The sequence below is a fragment of a genome (genome assembly GCF_019968955.1).
Source record: "MAG: Porospora cf. gigantea A chromosome Unknown PgA_NODE_6_length_103964_cov_336.45, whole genome shotgun sequence".
NCBI lineage: Eukaryota > Apicomplexa > Conoidasida > Eugregarinorida > Porosporidae > Porospora > Porospora cf. gigantea A.
The window spans coordinates 57,850-71,562 of NW_027151849.1; the positions used below are offsets into that span (position 1 = coordinate 57,850).

The 13,713-nt window shown below is 53.3% G+C and overlaps 13 protein-coding genes across 17 annotated transcripts; 9 read left to right on the forward strand and 4 right to left on the reverse strand.

The window, feature by feature from the left end:
• Nucleotides 1-14: 14 nt before the first annotated feature.
• On the forward strand, nucleotides 15-810 carry KVP18_002345 (uncharacterized protein; the record flags this gene model as incomplete). 2 transcript variants are annotated; one of them, XM_067953165.1, is made up of 2 exons in its annotated part: nucleotides 15-500; nucleotides 529-810. In XM_067953165.1, the coding sequence occupies 2 exons, from the start codon at nucleotides 15-17 to the stop codon at nucleotides 808-810; spliced, it is 768 nt and encodes a 255-aa protein (XP_067806733.1). The 2 variants fall into 2 exon arrangements, with proteins under 2 accessions (XP_067806733.1, XP_067806734.1); XM_067953166.1 differs by lacking the exon at nucleotides 15-500.
• Nucleotides 811-831: 21 nt separating this feature from the next.
• Nucleotides 832-3,151, forward strand: KVP18_002328 (uncharacterized protein; the record flags this gene model as incomplete). The annotated part of the gene is made up of 2 exons (XM_067953129.1): nucleotides 832-1,990; nucleotides 2,082-3,151. 2 exons carry the CDS (start codon nucleotides 832-834, stop codon nucleotides 3,149-3,151), a joined length of 2,229 nt encoding a protein of 742 aa, XP_067806700.1.
• Nucleotides 3,152-3,197: 46 nt separating this feature from the next.
• KVP18_002359 (uncharacterized protein) lies at nucleotides 3,198-3,845 on the forward strand (the record flags this gene model as incomplete). The annotated part of the gene is made up of 1 exon (XM_067953184.1): nucleotides 3,198-3,845. The coding sequence occupies one exon, from the start codon at nucleotides 3,198-3,200 to the stop codon at nucleotides 3,843-3,845; it is 648 nt and encodes a 215-aa protein (XP_067806752.1).
• A 12-nt stretch (nucleotides 3,846-3,857) lies between these two features.
• Nucleotides 3,858-4,100, reverse strand: KVP18_002331 (uncharacterized protein; the record flags this gene model as incomplete). The annotated part of the gene is made up of 1 exon (XM_067953135.1): nucleotides 3,858-4,100. The coding sequence occupies one exon, from the start codon at nucleotides 4,098-4,100 to the stop codon at nucleotides 3,858-3,860; it is 243 nt and encodes an 80-aa protein (XP_067806706.1).
• A 24-nt stretch (nucleotides 4,101-4,124) lies between these two features.
• Nucleotides 4,125-4,937, forward strand: KVP18_002365 (uncharacterized protein; the record flags this gene model as incomplete). The annotated part of the gene is made up of 1 exon (XM_067953192.1): nucleotides 4,125-4,937. The coding sequence occupies one exon, from the start codon at nucleotides 4,125-4,127 to the stop codon at nucleotides 4,935-4,937; it is 813 nt and encodes a 270-aa protein (XP_067806760.1).
• Nucleotides 4,938-5,255: 318 nt separating this feature from the next.
• On the forward strand, nucleotides 5,256-7,765 carry KVP18_002336 (uncharacterized protein; the record flags this gene model as incomplete). Of its 2 annotated transcripts, none has more annotated exon segments than XM_067953149.1 (3): nucleotides 5,256-5,770; nucleotides 5,799-6,594; nucleotides 6,605-7,765. In XM_067953149.1, the coding sequence occupies 3 exon segments, from the start codon at nucleotides 5,256-5,258 to the stop codon at nucleotides 7,763-7,765; spliced, it is 2,472 nt and encodes an 823-aa protein (XP_067806720.1).
• Nucleotides 7,766-7,767: 2 nt separating this feature from the next.
• Nucleotides 7,768-8,146, reverse strand: KVP18_002342 (uncharacterized protein; the record flags this gene model as incomplete). 2 transcript variants are annotated; one of them, XM_067953162.1, is made up of 2 exons in its annotated part: nucleotides 7,768-8,095; nucleotides 8,124-8,146. In XM_067953162.1, the coding sequence occupies 2 exons, from the start codon at nucleotides 8,144-8,146 to the stop codon at nucleotides 7,768-7,770; spliced, it is 351 nt and encodes a 116-aa protein (XP_067806730.1). The 2 variants fall into 2 exon arrangements, with proteins under 2 accessions (XP_067806730.1, XP_067806729.1); XM_067953161.1 differs by lacking the exon at nucleotides 8,124-8,146 and having other exon boundaries at nucleotides 7,768-8,013.
• A 176-nt stretch (nucleotides 8,147-8,322) lies between these two features.
• KVP18_002350 (uncharacterized protein) lies at nucleotides 8,323-8,950 on the forward strand (the record flags this gene model as incomplete). 2 transcript variants are annotated; one of them, XM_067953175.1, is made up of 2 exons in its annotated part: nucleotides 8,323-8,366; nucleotides 8,395-8,950. In XM_067953175.1, 2 exons carry the CDS (start codon nucleotides 8,323-8,325, stop codon nucleotides 8,948-8,950), a joined length of 600 nt encoding a protein of 199 aa, XP_067806743.1. The 2 variants fall into 2 exon arrangements, with proteins under 2 accessions (XP_067806743.1, XP_067806742.1); XM_067953174.1 differs by lacking the exon at nucleotides 8,323-8,366 and having other exon boundaries at nucleotides 8,480-8,950.
• KVP18_002347 (uncharacterized protein) lies at nucleotides 8,951-9,244 on the forward strand (the record flags this gene model as incomplete). Its single annotated transcript, XM_067953168.1, has 1 exon — nucleotides 8,951-9,244. The coding sequence occupies one exon, from the start codon at nucleotides 8,951-8,953 to the stop codon at nucleotides 9,242-9,244; it is 294 nt and encodes a 97-aa protein (XP_067806736.1).
• A 2-nt stretch (nucleotides 9,245-9,246) lies between these two features.
• Nucleotides 9,247-10,053, forward strand: KVP18_002353 (uncharacterized protein; the record flags this gene model as incomplete). The annotated part of the gene is made up of 1 exon (XM_067953178.1): nucleotides 9,247-10,053. One exon carries the CDS (start codon nucleotides 9,247-9,249, stop codon nucleotides 10,051-10,053), a length of 807 nt encoding a protein of 268 aa, XP_067806746.1.
• Nucleotides 10,054-10,134: 81 nt separating this feature from the next.
• On the reverse strand, nucleotides 10,135-11,562 carry KVP18_002339 (uncharacterized protein; the record flags this gene model as incomplete). Its single annotated transcript, XM_067953157.1, has 1 exon — nucleotides 10,135-11,562. The coding sequence occupies one exon, from the start codon at nucleotides 11,560-11,562 to the stop codon at nucleotides 10,135-10,137; it is 1,428 nt and encodes a 475-aa protein (XP_067806725.1).
• An 883-nt stretch (nucleotides 11,563-12,445) lies between these two features.
• On the forward strand, nucleotides 12,446-13,027 carry KVP18_005256 (uncharacterized protein; the record flags this gene model as incomplete). The annotated part of the gene is made up of 2 exons (XM_067949657.1): nucleotides 12,446-12,971; nucleotides 13,002-13,027. 2 exons carry the CDS (start codon nucleotides 12,446-12,448, stop codon nucleotides 13,025-13,027), a joined length of 552 nt encoding a protein of 183 aa, XP_067806778.1.
• Nucleotides 13,024-13,704, reverse strand: KVP18_002351 (uncharacterized protein; the record flags this gene model as incomplete). Its single annotated transcript, XM_067953176.1, has 1 exon — nucleotides 13,024-13,704. One exon carries the CDS (start codon nucleotides 13,702-13,704, stop codon nucleotides 13,024-13,026), a length of 681 nt encoding a protein of 226 aa, XP_067806744.1.
• Between the last annotated feature and the right edge of the window lie 9 nt (nucleotides 13,705-13,713).

Genomic DNA, 13,713 nt, shown 5'->3' on the forward strand with positions numbered 1-13,713 from the left:
AATTAAATCGGAATATGGGTGTTGCGACTGTAGTTCCTGTTCCTGTGGGAAGGAACAACATCTCTTACGTGGTCATTGACACCGAGACGGATGACGCCCTGCTCATCGACGCCCTAGAGCCGACGCCTGTACTCCACGAAGCCGAGTGTCGAGGCGCTAGAGTGGTGGCTCATCTAACCACACATAATCACTGGGACCACGCTGGGGGGAACCTGCTGTTGGCTAGCAAGCTCCCACATTTAGAGTTCTGGTCGTCTGCATACGAAGACACACCTGCCTGCACACGAGAGCTGCACGACGAGGAAGTAGTGCAATTTGGGAGTCTCAAGATGACGGCGCTACAGGCGTCGTCACACACGAGGGGCCACCTCATGTATTTATTCGAACAGAGCGGCCCTTCTTTCTTGTTTACTGGTGACACTGTGTTCGGAGGCGGATGTGGTAGATTTTTTGAGGGATCAGCGCTAGATTTTCAGACGGTACTCCGGAGATTTGAAAAGGTAACGTCGTGCCGCCGTTTTGACGTAGATGTCGCCTTGCACTCTTCTGTACTTCGGCCATGAGTACACCATCAAGAACCTAGGCTTCGCCAGAGTTGTCGAACCTCACAACAAGGCCATTATCACAAGACTTGAAGCTGCCATTTCCACTGTCTCTGAAGGACGCCTCACCGTGCCCACCCCGCTAGAAGTGGAGTATGAAACCAACCCCTTCTTTCGAGCTAAGGAACCGACTGTGATGACCTTCGCGAGGGCTAACACGGAGCTTGGTGTCATTCACAACTTACGTGAAGCTAAGGACATATTTTGATTGAACGATCCCACAATAGTGATGGCGAATGCGAATTTTATGCACCTCGTCTGGTACCTCCTATTTACCTGCATCTGGGCCACAGCGCCACTGGTGGTGAACGCGCAGCCTCATTCGCTCCCTCCAGGCCCCAACATGAAGAGGGTAAAGGTCAGAAGAACCATTTACAAGATTGTGAATGGAATGCAGACGAATGTTAAGGAGATACAAGAATGTTCAGCATGGGCACCGGTGTCGCTGCCTAATGGAAGCACAGCAGTGCAGATTTTCCAACACCCTATGAAGGCCAGAGACTACCAGATCCTGCCCTATACCTGTGAGACCGTTAAGGTCTCCGCCGCGGGACACAGCTCACTCATTCCGATGAAGTCTTCCAACGTGGTGATGGTGCCGCTGAATCAGCAGGACTCGTCCGGCTTCCATATGCGCGAAGTGGGGCAACTGCAGAGGCAGGCCATCCAGAACTACCAGCAGCCGTATCAAATCGCCACTGCGGTGCATATGCTGCCTTCGTGTTACATTCATCAGTTCTTGACCGGGCGTAAGTCCACCGGTTTGTTGGGATTTCTCAAGCCCGATGGTAGCTTCCAGCCCTACACAATGGCGCAGTACAAGCAGATCAACGTGCAACCCAACGATGCCGACAAGCTCGCAAAGTATTTCCGACATGCAGCACCTACGATGAACGCCCCCCAATCCTTCCGCGACCCTGAGGGTCGTACCGTCATTTATGCTGAGAAGGGTGTCCCAATCTGCCAACAGCGGGTGGCAACGGAGACTGAAGTCGGATTTGCCGGAGGATCACCCGCAAGCTCCGTCTCCGCGGGAAGCTCCGTCTCCGCGGGAAGCTCCGCCTCATCGGACGGCTCCGCCTCTGCGGCGAGTTCCCGAAGTGAGTCCTCAGCCGAGGCCAGTGCGTCCGCAGCGCCTTCCGTGGAAAGCGTCGAGCATGAACCGCTGGATATGGACGAGGACGAGGAATATGAGCCATCGAATGATGAAGTTGAAAGTGAACCTGAGCCGCCTAAAGGCCCTGTAGACTCACTCCTGAAAGAGAAGTTCAAGGACAAATTCAACCAGTCGGTCAAGGCAAACACTGAGAACGGAAGCGTCGATTCTCTGATAGCGAAGCTCAAGGCTAGGAAACAAGCCCTTGAACGTGCAGCCGACAAATCTCATCGTAATTAACGAATAATACTATGGCCCGTGCTTCAGGTTCAATTCGAAAGCTTCGTAGGTATTTGGGGGGTCACCTTCTAACATTTCCCCAGTCAAGCAGAGGGGCAAGGTTGACAAGGCGAAGGAAGCGTACCGCAATCTACCCGCGGTCGACCGCATGTTGGTTGGTTTGACCGAGAAAGAGAAAGGCAAAGTCTTCAAAGACAGCCGGACTCGTGCTGGTAAGAAGATAATCGCTCATCGAGAAGAGGGCACCTTCGTCCAAAGAACCAAGAACGTGTACCTTTTCAAGGGAAACAAGGCCAGCGAGGTAATGCAGTCCTTTCTGAAGGACATGTTTCATATCCGCAAGCCCAATTGTGTGTACCAATCGAGGAAGAACCAGAAGGACATGCACCCATTCGAGGATTCCTCTCGTGTGGAGAAGACACTCCTCATGTCGAACTGCCCGCTCTTTATGATGGTTTCCACCTCGAAGAAAAGGCCCAACCGGGCGGTGATGGGGCGCACCTTCAACCGTGAGATACTGGATATGGTGGAGTTCGAATTGGAGGCCTACCAGCCTATGAGCGATTTCGCGTCGAAAATCACAGGATCAAAGGCCATGACGCTCTTCCAGGGGTCGCTCTGGGACTCCTCATCAGACATGCAGATGGTACAGTCCTTGCTGTCGGAGATGTTTATCGGCCCGTCGGTCAAGAGAATGAAGTTTCCTGAGGGAATCGAGAGGCTACACGTGCTTACGGCGACGGCCGACAACACCGTGGAGTTCCACCATTACAAGATCGAAATGAAGAAATCGGGAACCGAGACCCCCAACGTCGAACTGGAGGAAATCGGCCCCTCATTCCGCCTCAAGATAGACCGTGTGAAGGCGGCGCCGGAAGCTGTGATGAAGGAGGCCCTCTGGCTCCATAAGAGCCACATGAAGAAGTCTAAGACGCAGATGAAGGGACGCGAGCGCAACGAATTCGGAGACGTCGTCGGTCGAGTTCACATGGGCGGCAAGCAAGACCTTAGTAAGGTATTCACGCCGTTGTCTGTCGAGAATATGGAGAAGCAAGCGAGAAAGAAGCAGCAGAAACGAACAGGAGGCGGAGGAGACGACGATCTCTTTAGGCCAGACACTAAGGACGTGTTCAGCACTGAAGTAGACATCTAGTGAGTGTGTTTGAAGTTTGCCGGTCGAAATTCGGAATTTATCCTATATGGAGTCATTAGAAGGCAAACTCGACCGGTCACTAGATGCACTGATCTCTGAGTCAGGCCCGCAACGACGGGCGGTCACCAGCAAGCAGCAGAACAGGAGTTCACCCTACGGAATCCAGCAAGAGAGGTCTCGGCTTCCTCTTGAAGATCAGGTGGTGATTGACATGCTAGTCACGGACCGTGCTGATGGCGGGATAACTGTACGATACAAACAGACGGACATAGTGTTGCTGGATGGAGCTACAGGCGTGATCTCGTTGCATACTGGAGGCTACATGGGTCTCCAAACGCGCACGGCCATGAATGTGTGCCTGAAGCCCATCAATATCACTGTAGACGAGCTCAACCCTGACGGCGGCACCACCTGGCAAGTTGTTGACGGCCGCACAAAGATGCTGGAATTTGAGGATGGAATGGAAATTCGAACCGTGGGCATTAGCAAGCCACTACTATTGGCTAGAGGATCCGTCATCAAGCAGTATATGCAACAGAAAAAGAAGGACGTGGAGAGCAAGCGAAGACAGGCCACAGGTCTTAAGCAATCGCCCACCATCACGCTGAACGGTACCCAGTACGTACTGGTCCAGGCGTCGCAAGCGCCAAGACCACCTCCCCCGCCACCTAAAAGGGAGTCTCGACGACGATGAAGTTGTGAGTTGCTACTGTGTTTTGTTGTTTCTGCAAACAATCCATTGGCGAAGCGCCGCAGCGAATAGGTTTACCGGGTTAGAGGTTCGTCGGGGCTTGGCATTACGACGAGGACGCTTTTTATATTTGCGTTGCTTCTCGGATTTTTGAGGTGGTTTCTTTTTGTCAATGGTCTTCCTAGGTCTTTTGCGGGTCTTCTTCGTCGCCTTAACAACATCGTCCAAGGCCATTGCAATTTTTCGCTCCAGCCGCATGGTGCACGAAATTCAGTGTGCCGTATGCACTCCTACAGTGGTTTAGTGACGCCTACGCGGGGTTCCTCATCTCCCAAAGGATTCATCACAGCAGTCGCGGAGGCTCTGCACGGCGGTGAATTTCCCGAGGATGGCGAGATATGGGAGCATGTGCGAAGAGTGCAGGACTGGACGTCCAGTGTGGTTGATGAGCTCGTCAGAGAACTTCAGGAAGTTAGACGCCAGCTGCATTTGGAAACAACTGAGCGCAAACAACTCGAAGCTGCCACCCATGCCAGGCTGGACGCAATGACTCGAGCTATCCACGGTCTCCTCCTGCGATCGCAGGAAGTGCCCACCAACAAACCGCCTTCAGTCCCCACCAACAAACCGCCTTCAGTCCCCACCAAACCCGCCTTGAAGCAAGCAGCACCCTCTGGTCATATCTACGAGAAGGTGCTCCAGGAGATAGAGCTGCTTCAGTTTCGAATGGGCAAGTTGCGTGATGCCAACCAGGTCTCATCGGGTGCCATTGACTGCCTAGAGCGCCAGGCGGATCGCGTGCAGAAGCAACATCAAGGCTTAGGCGACACTGAAAGCACCCAATCGGAAATGTCGGCCATCCGAAACAAGATCATAGCACACAAAGCCACGATGTCCCAGAGAGAGAGACTTATCGGAGTCCAGCGAACCAAAACCGAGGAGCTGAAGGCGAGGCTAACGGAGTTGTCCAGGTCACCGTCACCGGTACCGGTACCTAAGCCCGTATCCGCGCCGGATGACCTACAGCAGCGCTATGACAGGCTCCAGGCGAGGCTACAGCGCCTCTGCACTGATGTCCGTCAGAGCCAAGTGTGAACGTTGTGAGGTGATGTGAAATAGCTTGGGGGGACCATTCCTCCCTGCATACCTCGCTCTCGCATCTGGTCATAGTAGACAGGCTCCATGGCAGAGAATCCTGGTACCTCCTCCGGCGTGATCTGCACGCCGGAAGAGTCGAAGACGTACTTCAGAACAGCGTCACGTGGTATGACGTGCTTGCAATGCGGGCACTGTATGCCGCTAACGGCTGGAAGCACCTTGCTTAGCTGTCCTGGCTTGACAAGGCGCAAACGAGAGTTCAGGGGCAGGTTATGCATGGTGCTATCAGAATAGTAGAGCAAAACGGCCAAATCTATGCTCCTGTCCGAATTGATTGAGATCCCTGAGGAGCTGCCTGTAACGGCTCAGATACCTCTGAGCGAGGTTATAAAAGAGAAGGCTAATCTCTCCGCAGACATTGCTGACTGGGTCCGTCTTGAGCACCCAGCGGCGCCCGCAGATCAAAACGTGGGAGGATGGTGTGCACTTTATGCCGGCTGCATGAACGAAAGGTTCCCCTCTGGTCATGTGGCAGACTGCTTGGCAGCCCTACGACAGGCCAGTGGCACATCAACCGGCGAGGCGCTGACCGCTCTGAGGCAGGAACGGACGGAATTGGAGGCGGAGGAAGCCGAGCGGCTCGCCTCCACTTGCGATCGGCTTCGAGGACTTGAGGCCTCGTTTGTGGAGGGCATCCAGCAGCTAGACGCGGCCAAAGACGAACACACGAAACTCATAGACCAGTATGACCGACTGCTTGACATGGTGGATTCTGAGGACGGATACGCCTCTGTACATGCGACCCTGACGGCGGCGTCGAGAGAGAAGGAGTGGGCCACCGGTTCTGTTCTGACGCAGATTCCTACGTTTCCAACTGCGATCAGAGGCGGAGTTCTGGGCGCGAGTGGAAGTGGAAGGGGACGAGGACATCACCGTGCTAACGTCAGAGGTCTGCCGATTCGTGTCGGAGCTGTTGAGAGAGCATCTATTGGCTATTCAGGGGACCTCCTTCCCAGGGTTGCATTTGCCAGCTGCAGTTCTGACTACCACGTCCGACAGGCTCCAGTCTGTTGAGGATCGACTTAAAGCGCAGCTGGTCAAGGAGACGCACGAAACCCTCCAGGAGCAGCAGTGGTTGACTGAAAATTTCAACCGCAGCAGCTTTTGCCCTGTCGTATCAGCGAAGTTGTCGTCGATGCGTGCTCTGCATAGATTCTCGGAGGTGCGGTTATTGCTGGATGCGGACCTGAACGCATTGCGGTTGATAGCGTCAGCGGTGGATCTGACGGCGACGTCCTCTGCATTGTTTTCTCAGCTCTCGTTATGTAGTCCTCCAGCAGGCTCTGACTGGGCTGCTCTGACGCTAGTGACACCTGTCGTGGAGATTGTGCAATCTATTTTATCATCGGAAGACATCATATCCACCGTGGCGCCGGCAAAGTTCACTGACCTGATATGTTCGCTCACCGAGAAAATCACCCTACCCTTGGGAGCCTCTTGTGAATACACTGAGGCTGACTACAGGCCTGCTATCTGGGACGTAGTGACTCCGCATTGGGTCTCATTGTGGAGGAACGTTTGGACATTCAACATGCGTGAACCAGATGCAATCTTTGGTCCTCTAGCTAGAGAGTTCTTGGATTTCGCCGGCCATGTGAGTGTAGGTTGGAGTGGCCACACAGATTCGACATGTATCTCCTGCACACAGCCCAGCATTCGAACAGCTCCTGGACCTTCCCTCCCCGAATGGCGTCGTTCTCCTCGACCTAATCATAGCAGATGAAGCACGTAGCCTTGCGGAGCGGGTTCCTAGGATGCAGACGCTGCAAATAGAGTCGGTTACGACTGCAAGACATCTCCTTCACGTACTAGGCCATGAGGCCTTGGTGAAGGTGAGTAAGGCCGTTACGTCTCTAGCCTCATTCTTTCTGACGGTGCACGACAAGGTTGGGGCGCTATTGATGATCGATCGGAATAGCGCTGCCTTCCAGCTGTATACTACGAGCGTACTCAAGCCATGGCCATACCTGAGAGCGCCTCTCCGTACTCCATGGCAGCGGGAACTACAATCACCTGCCTGTCTGGCCGTCCACGCCAACAGCACCTTCCTCGTACACCAGCAGTTGACGACCCTTCGTCACTTCTCGGAGTTTGAGAAACCCGAGAACGAGTTCGCAGTATTTTCCGATTCGTTGGCGCGGACTTTGGACTTCACAGACATAATGCGATCTGGTGCGCCCCTTTTGCCTGTCTGGTTGGCTGATGTGTTGCCAGAGCCACGGCAGCTGTTGACCGAGCGTTTGGTGCGAGAAGGACTCAAGCACAGCATCGATGAGCTTATGAACTACCATTCCGACACTCGCCGGCTTGTACAACTGGCTGGACAATTGCGTGCTGTGTACGAGGCATCCATGACGGCGGTGGCCAGCTCCGAGGGCGACTTCCACGAGCTACTCGCTTTTGTGGCGGAGTTCGCGGATCTGTTGCTGTTCCCCGTCGATTCGAACGTCGCCTCTGATGTGCAGGAACTCTGCATTCTCAGGAAAAAACTGCCAGCGCGAGTGGAATTCGAGCCGGCATTCGATATCGGAAGTCTAGAGGATTTCAGACGTTTTGTGCACCCCACTCAACGCGGACTCGCGAAGAACGACATCAAGCTTAAGGCTGTCGAATGGCTCATGTCAGTCAGAAACACCGCTTCGGACCCCCCTCTTCACGTCTCCAAGCCCGTGGTATCCGCACTAATTGGTACGCGAGCACGATTTAACTGCGAAAAGTTGCCTCCTCTGGTGGTTCTAGACGTTATGAGACTGCGATCCTTGTGATTTCACTTGCGCGGAGGATGCATGAACGCCCACTCACACCTAATCCGTTGACCGAGAATCGTGGCGCCGTCCATGCCCTTTATAGAAGCCTTGGCCTCTTGATGATCTGCAAACTCCAGCAACGCATATCCTTTAGCGTATCCTGTGCGGCGATCCAGGTTGAGGTGCAGGTTCCGTACTATGCCGTAGTCACCAAAGGCGTCGAGAAGGTCCTCCTCCTGCGCCTCAGGATGGACGCCAGAGACCATCAAAATCCACCCCTCAACAGATTTCGCAGCTCTCTTGTCGACCCGTTCTACTTCCGGCAGCGTGTCGAAGCAGGCGACATCGCTGCGTTTGGGAGGCCTCGACCCCTCACCGATTGCTCCTTGTGCGCGGCATCTTAATCGGAATTTCTGATGTCATTCAACCAAGTGGCTTGTCTGCCTGATGAGTTGTCGTTTGAAGATTTGAAGGCTCTAGTGGCGGACCTCGAAAGTCTCGTGGGACGAAATCTTATTGAAGACGACCCAAATAAGCTTTCAGTGGTCTTGAACGTGCACTCACGGTTAAGGAGTATGGAGCTAACAGAATGGCCACAACTCCAATTCAGATTTAATAAGTGAGATCGTGGCTGATGGACGATTCAGACTATCGTCCTCCGTTGAGGAAATAAGAGCCAGGTATACCCGAGCCGCCCAAGCCCCGTCGCCAAGAGGCGCTCCATACACACCCATGGCGAGCCCAGCAAGTAGTCTGTTGTGTCGAGTACGGGGTGGAGCGAGATTGGTGGACAATGCTGAACTACGAACTATCTCAGAGGCCGAAAGAGTAGCAGCTGTTGAAGAACTGCATTCGGACCTCTCTAGAATTCAGGGCATCCAACAGGACATCGCGACGCTGGCTCAAGGCCAGCAAGGGAGTTTAGATCGCGTTGAGCGTGACATCGCCAAAGTTAAACAGGAAGCCAAGGACGGCTGCCTCACGCTAACAGACGCCGTCGAGGATACCGCCAATCTGTATGAATCCCAAGGAGGCACTGCTGGGGCTGCTGTCGGGGCTGTGTCGGGTATAGTTTTCGGACCTCCAGGAATGATGATCGGTGCTGCTGTAGGCGGCGCAATGGGCGCGTTTTTCGGGCACCTCATGCGACGCAGTAAAGGAGCTGCAATTGAAGCCATTCGTGAGCAGACCATTGACCTCTAGATGCGCTTTCTCGGTGATCTCGGTGAGCGTGGCGACGAGGGTGAGCTTTTGATGGATGTCATCGCGGCTAGCGGCTTACTCTCTGCGGACCTTGAGGGCGAGTCCATTCCAGCCGTTTCCAGTTTTCGGGGTATTCTTAAGTACGCCTGTATCCTTATCGTTCCGGCACATGCCCAAGGCGAGCCTGCCTACCTTGTATGGCGCGCTTTGGTGTCCCCTCGTCTGTCGTCATTGCTCATTTACAAATTATCCGCACCGTGGCTATTCTTCGTGACTGATCTGCGGCAATATTGATCATGGAATATCCGTTGCTGTCGACTAGGAGAAAGGTCGAAGTGCCAGACGACTTAGGTGAAGATTGTGCTCAACAAGGAGGTGGTTGCAAAGCAGACGATCTGGGCGCCACCGGCAGCACAGTTGCCGCTTTAGACGCTGGAGATTTCGACTCGACACCTTCATCTGAGGGGGGAGAATTTCCCCCAGCGCCTTCATACGCTGAGACCCTCATCATATTCGATTGGGACGACACGGTGCTGCCGTCGAGCCACCTCACCCATTTGGGACTAGACCTCTTCGACCCCTCGTCCCCAATGGAAATCAAAGCCTCGCATCCGGTGGTGGCCGAGAACTTGGCCATGATTGACCTGGTCGCAGCTGAATTGTTTAGCACCGCTTGCGGTCTTGGCCATGTGACTATCGTAACGAACGCCGAGAGGGGTTGGGTCGAATTGTCGGCCTCGAGGTATTTACCAAGGACCTTCGTTACTATGAAGCGATTAAACGTTAGTGTGATTTCTGCGAGATCTCGGTTTGCGATGCAGGACACTGCCGCCAGTACTTGGAAGCTGTCCGCTTTTAAGGAACTGCTGGACATCCAGCCCGTGAGCCCAATAAACGTGCTGTCATTTGGCGATTCGGAGTGTGAGCGATTTGCCTTGATGAATTCGGTCGCTGGGCCGGCATACTCCAAAAGTTTCAAGTTCCTCGAGGGACCAAACACTGCCACTCTATTAGTCGAGCTTCGCTGGATCTCGGAGTTGATTGTCCGACTGACAAGCCAAACAGGCTCCCTCGACCTCATGTTCAACTATAATCAGGCATAAGTTTGTTGTCTTTGTTCTGTCCAAATGCAGTTGATAGTATCTCCCGTCTGGTTTCACCCGTCAAGTTTACGTCCAAAAGAGTCATAAACCCATCTGTTGAAAAACATAAGGTCCTATCTCCAGATGTCGGAGGGAGGCAGGGACACTAAGGTTGGGTAGGGCCTGAAGGAACGATTCCGGCAGCCTAAGGGAACGTAAGTTCGGCAGCAGCCCTGCAATAGGCTGTGCAAATGCATGTCCGAATGTGATGTGCCTCAAAGAATTGGGCAGCACTTTCGGTACTTCAACAGATTGGAGTGGTAAATGTTGCACTTGACAGGGCACCTGGCTGACGGAGTGTTTAATCGTGGACCTCTTCACAGATTCCGCTTTGCAGATGGTGGTCGCTGCGCGCCGAAGAATCCCAAAAGCCGCGATGGGGTGATTGAAATCGCTGCCGAATTTCACCCGTTTGAGTTGGTTGGGTAGCACCCCAGCTGCCAAGCTCTGGTTGAAGCTCCTACCGAAGTAAAGGGTTTCAAGGTCTTTAGGGAGGCAACCTTCAGTTAGTGGCTGATCGAACGCGTCGCCAAATTTCAGATACCGAAGGCGGCTGGGGAGGCAACCGGGAAAGAGCGGTCTATTGAACCTCGCGCCGAACTCAAGAGTCAAGACTCCAGCCGGGATGACCTGCGACGCCGTAACCTGGTTGTACTTGGCGCCAAAACGGATTGCTTTCAATGTTGGCGGAAGCACATGAGGTGCGATTCGCGTATCGAAGGATTCTCCGAACTCCAGTACAGTAAGGAAAGGGAGTCCCTCACACAATGTCTGATTGAACGCGTCCCCGAACGACAGACTAAGCAGGGAGTCAGGCAAGTCTCCAGCTGAAATTGGCTGATCCATGGTGGCGTCGAACGTTGCATGAGTCACGCCAGCGGGTATAGCGCCTGGTGTGAGTGGTAGATCTCCCATCAATGTCAGCCTTTTGAGGTCGGACAGGTCGACCCCCACCCCTCTCAGATACTGGAGTGAGTCCACGTCACATTGGAGCATACTCGGACGCATTCTCCGAATGCACTTCCACTCGTAGTCTCCAGGTTTATCGGCAGCGAAGAATCGCAGAGCTTTATACCTTTCAAATGGTCCTACTAGAGTAGGTTTAGCCTTCCGGTGAGAATAGCATGCGAGATCGGCTGTCTTCCCAGCTAGGGACTTGGACAGGAGCCGCAAGCGGCTTCGAATGCGGCAAGCCTCCGATGGCTGACCCACATCGCTCACGAAAAATTGGTGGACCCTTTGAAAGAACGAAACTGGCATATCGTTCATGCTCAAAGGTGTGAAGTAGGCAGCAGCACGGGGTGCTGGCCTAACAGAGGCCAGCAGCACTTGCAGCCCGGCCCGAACGATAGGTTCAGAGGACTGCTGCACTTTACGAAGACTGCAAAGGAGGTCATTCAACGTGTCATCGTCATGGGGGCGGTTGTAAGCTTCCAGAACTTCGATGCAGACACGAAGCTCGTCACACATAAGGAAAAATTACTGGAGTTCCATAAACTGCTGATTGAAAACTCCCACAGACCATCCTATTTCGATTGTGATAGACTCCAACGTTACACTTTGCTGATTAAACATGCGGTTCGATTCCACAGAACCTACCGCGAGCGGACTCAATTACCCGTTCAATTCCTGTAAACAAGAAAGGTTTCTTCATGAGCGCGCCGAACATTCCGGGCTGGCCAAACATTATGTAAGTCATTTCAGAGATTCGGCCTTATGCCACTGTTATGTTTGAGCCGTCCTCTGAGGTTGCCGCTGGGGCATCACTATTACCACGCCGTCACCGAGCCGCCCTAGGACCCTCTACACCAACAGGGGAAGAAATGTTAGGGCTACATTTGATAAATACACAAAGCTGCAACACTTCCTCTTTCCACAACTTGAGCAATGTTCTTTGAAGAACTGTTTAAACGCGACAAGAAGGGTGTCGCGTTGTCAAACTGTTTAAACTGACGAGGCCAGTTGGCGGATTTTCTGAATCCATTTACAAAGAGTTTAAACTTTATGATGGTATTGACGCGCGTCACGTCAAGGAATCTTTTTCTGAAACAAGGAAAAGCTTCGAGTGCGAGTAATGTCAACTTTGACAACGCGATATTTAAACAAGTGCTGCACCCTTATGGATAAGAAATCATTGGTATCTGAGTTCTCTGTTTATGCGGCGTTCATACTTCAGAGCAGCAGAAGGTGGGCTCGGCCTACAGAATACGTTTTCCCTATTCTCCATCCCAGGAGGGAGACAGTTGATCTTTAGGTCTGACCCACAGAACATCATCCCTATTCCGAATATGATGATGCGGCTCCGACTTGTTCCAATGTACTGCGTTGTGTGGTCAATTTTGTCAATTTGGGGATGGACAAGTGCAAACGAGCTGGCTGCCAGAAATCTTTCGACCCTGCTGTGAAGGAGCCGTGCATTCACCACCCAGGTGCCCCAGTCTTCCATGATGCGCAGAAGAGGTGGAGTTGTTGCAACAAGGGATCCTGGGACTGGGATGTCTTCATGAAGATCCCTGGCTGCACCACTTCCCCTGAACACACAAATCTGAAGGTTGGGCGACCCAACGCTAAGCCTGTCTCTGCATCCGAACCTGTCATAGTTCCCGAGCCCATTAAAGTTCCTGAGCCTGTTCAAATCCCAGAGCAGGAGGTCGAGGTTCCCGTGGAAATAATCTCCTTTAGCGTGCCGGTGCGAGATGCTCAGGGCAAATTCAAGTGCACAAACCCCGGTTGCGGCGTGAAATACACCTCTGAGGATGAAGAGTGCCGTCATCACCCGCAGATGCCCGTCTTCCGCGACGTCAAGAAGCTCTGGCCCTGCTGCTCGATGCACGCCTATGACTGGGATGACTTCATGAAGATCCCTACGTGCTCTGTCGGTGAGTTGCATAGAAGGATTGTTGACTTAGGCAAACACAAACCCAAGACCTCTTAGGTGATGTCCTTGTTTTTGATTCGGAACCGGCAGAAAATCGTCTTGAAGAGATGTTTGCTCCTAACAGGTATCACCTCAGTGCCCTCAGGGAGGTTGTATGTGTACTGTTTCGTCTTCGTGCTGCTGTCCTCGACTGCAGAGTAAGCGAACACATACACTTCCTCATGCGAAGCCAGATTCACGAATCGTTTCGCAACGATTCTGCCATAAGTATTGCAGTACTCTGCGGCTGTAGGGTCACCATAAAGTTTCTGCCAATTGTCTGCTTCTGCCCCCGACTTGAACGTCACCACCTTCGGAGGAGGGTATGAAGCTCCGTATGGCTCACGCCTCTCCTGGGTCCCGCCTCCGAGGAGCTGTTCCTGGTACTTTGCACTTAGCTCCTCCCCCATTAGCCGTTCCAGCCGACTTTCGGCGATCTGACTGGTTATCAGGTGGAAATTTGCCTGCTTCTTCTCGCTAGGCAAGGTGATTCTGTCTGCTGGCAGCGAGATATGCACCACGACATTTCTCGAGGGTGGGACGTCACCCGCGGCCCTAAGGGCGGCGATCTCCTCCCGCGCTCGGCTGGGATCTATCTCCGTGGTGATCTTGGGTCCTAGGCGTTGGATGTCGGCGTCATGAAACGTTGATGGGTGCGCTGCAGCTCCCAAACACAGCAGAAGGAAACGGCGCATTCTACAGTG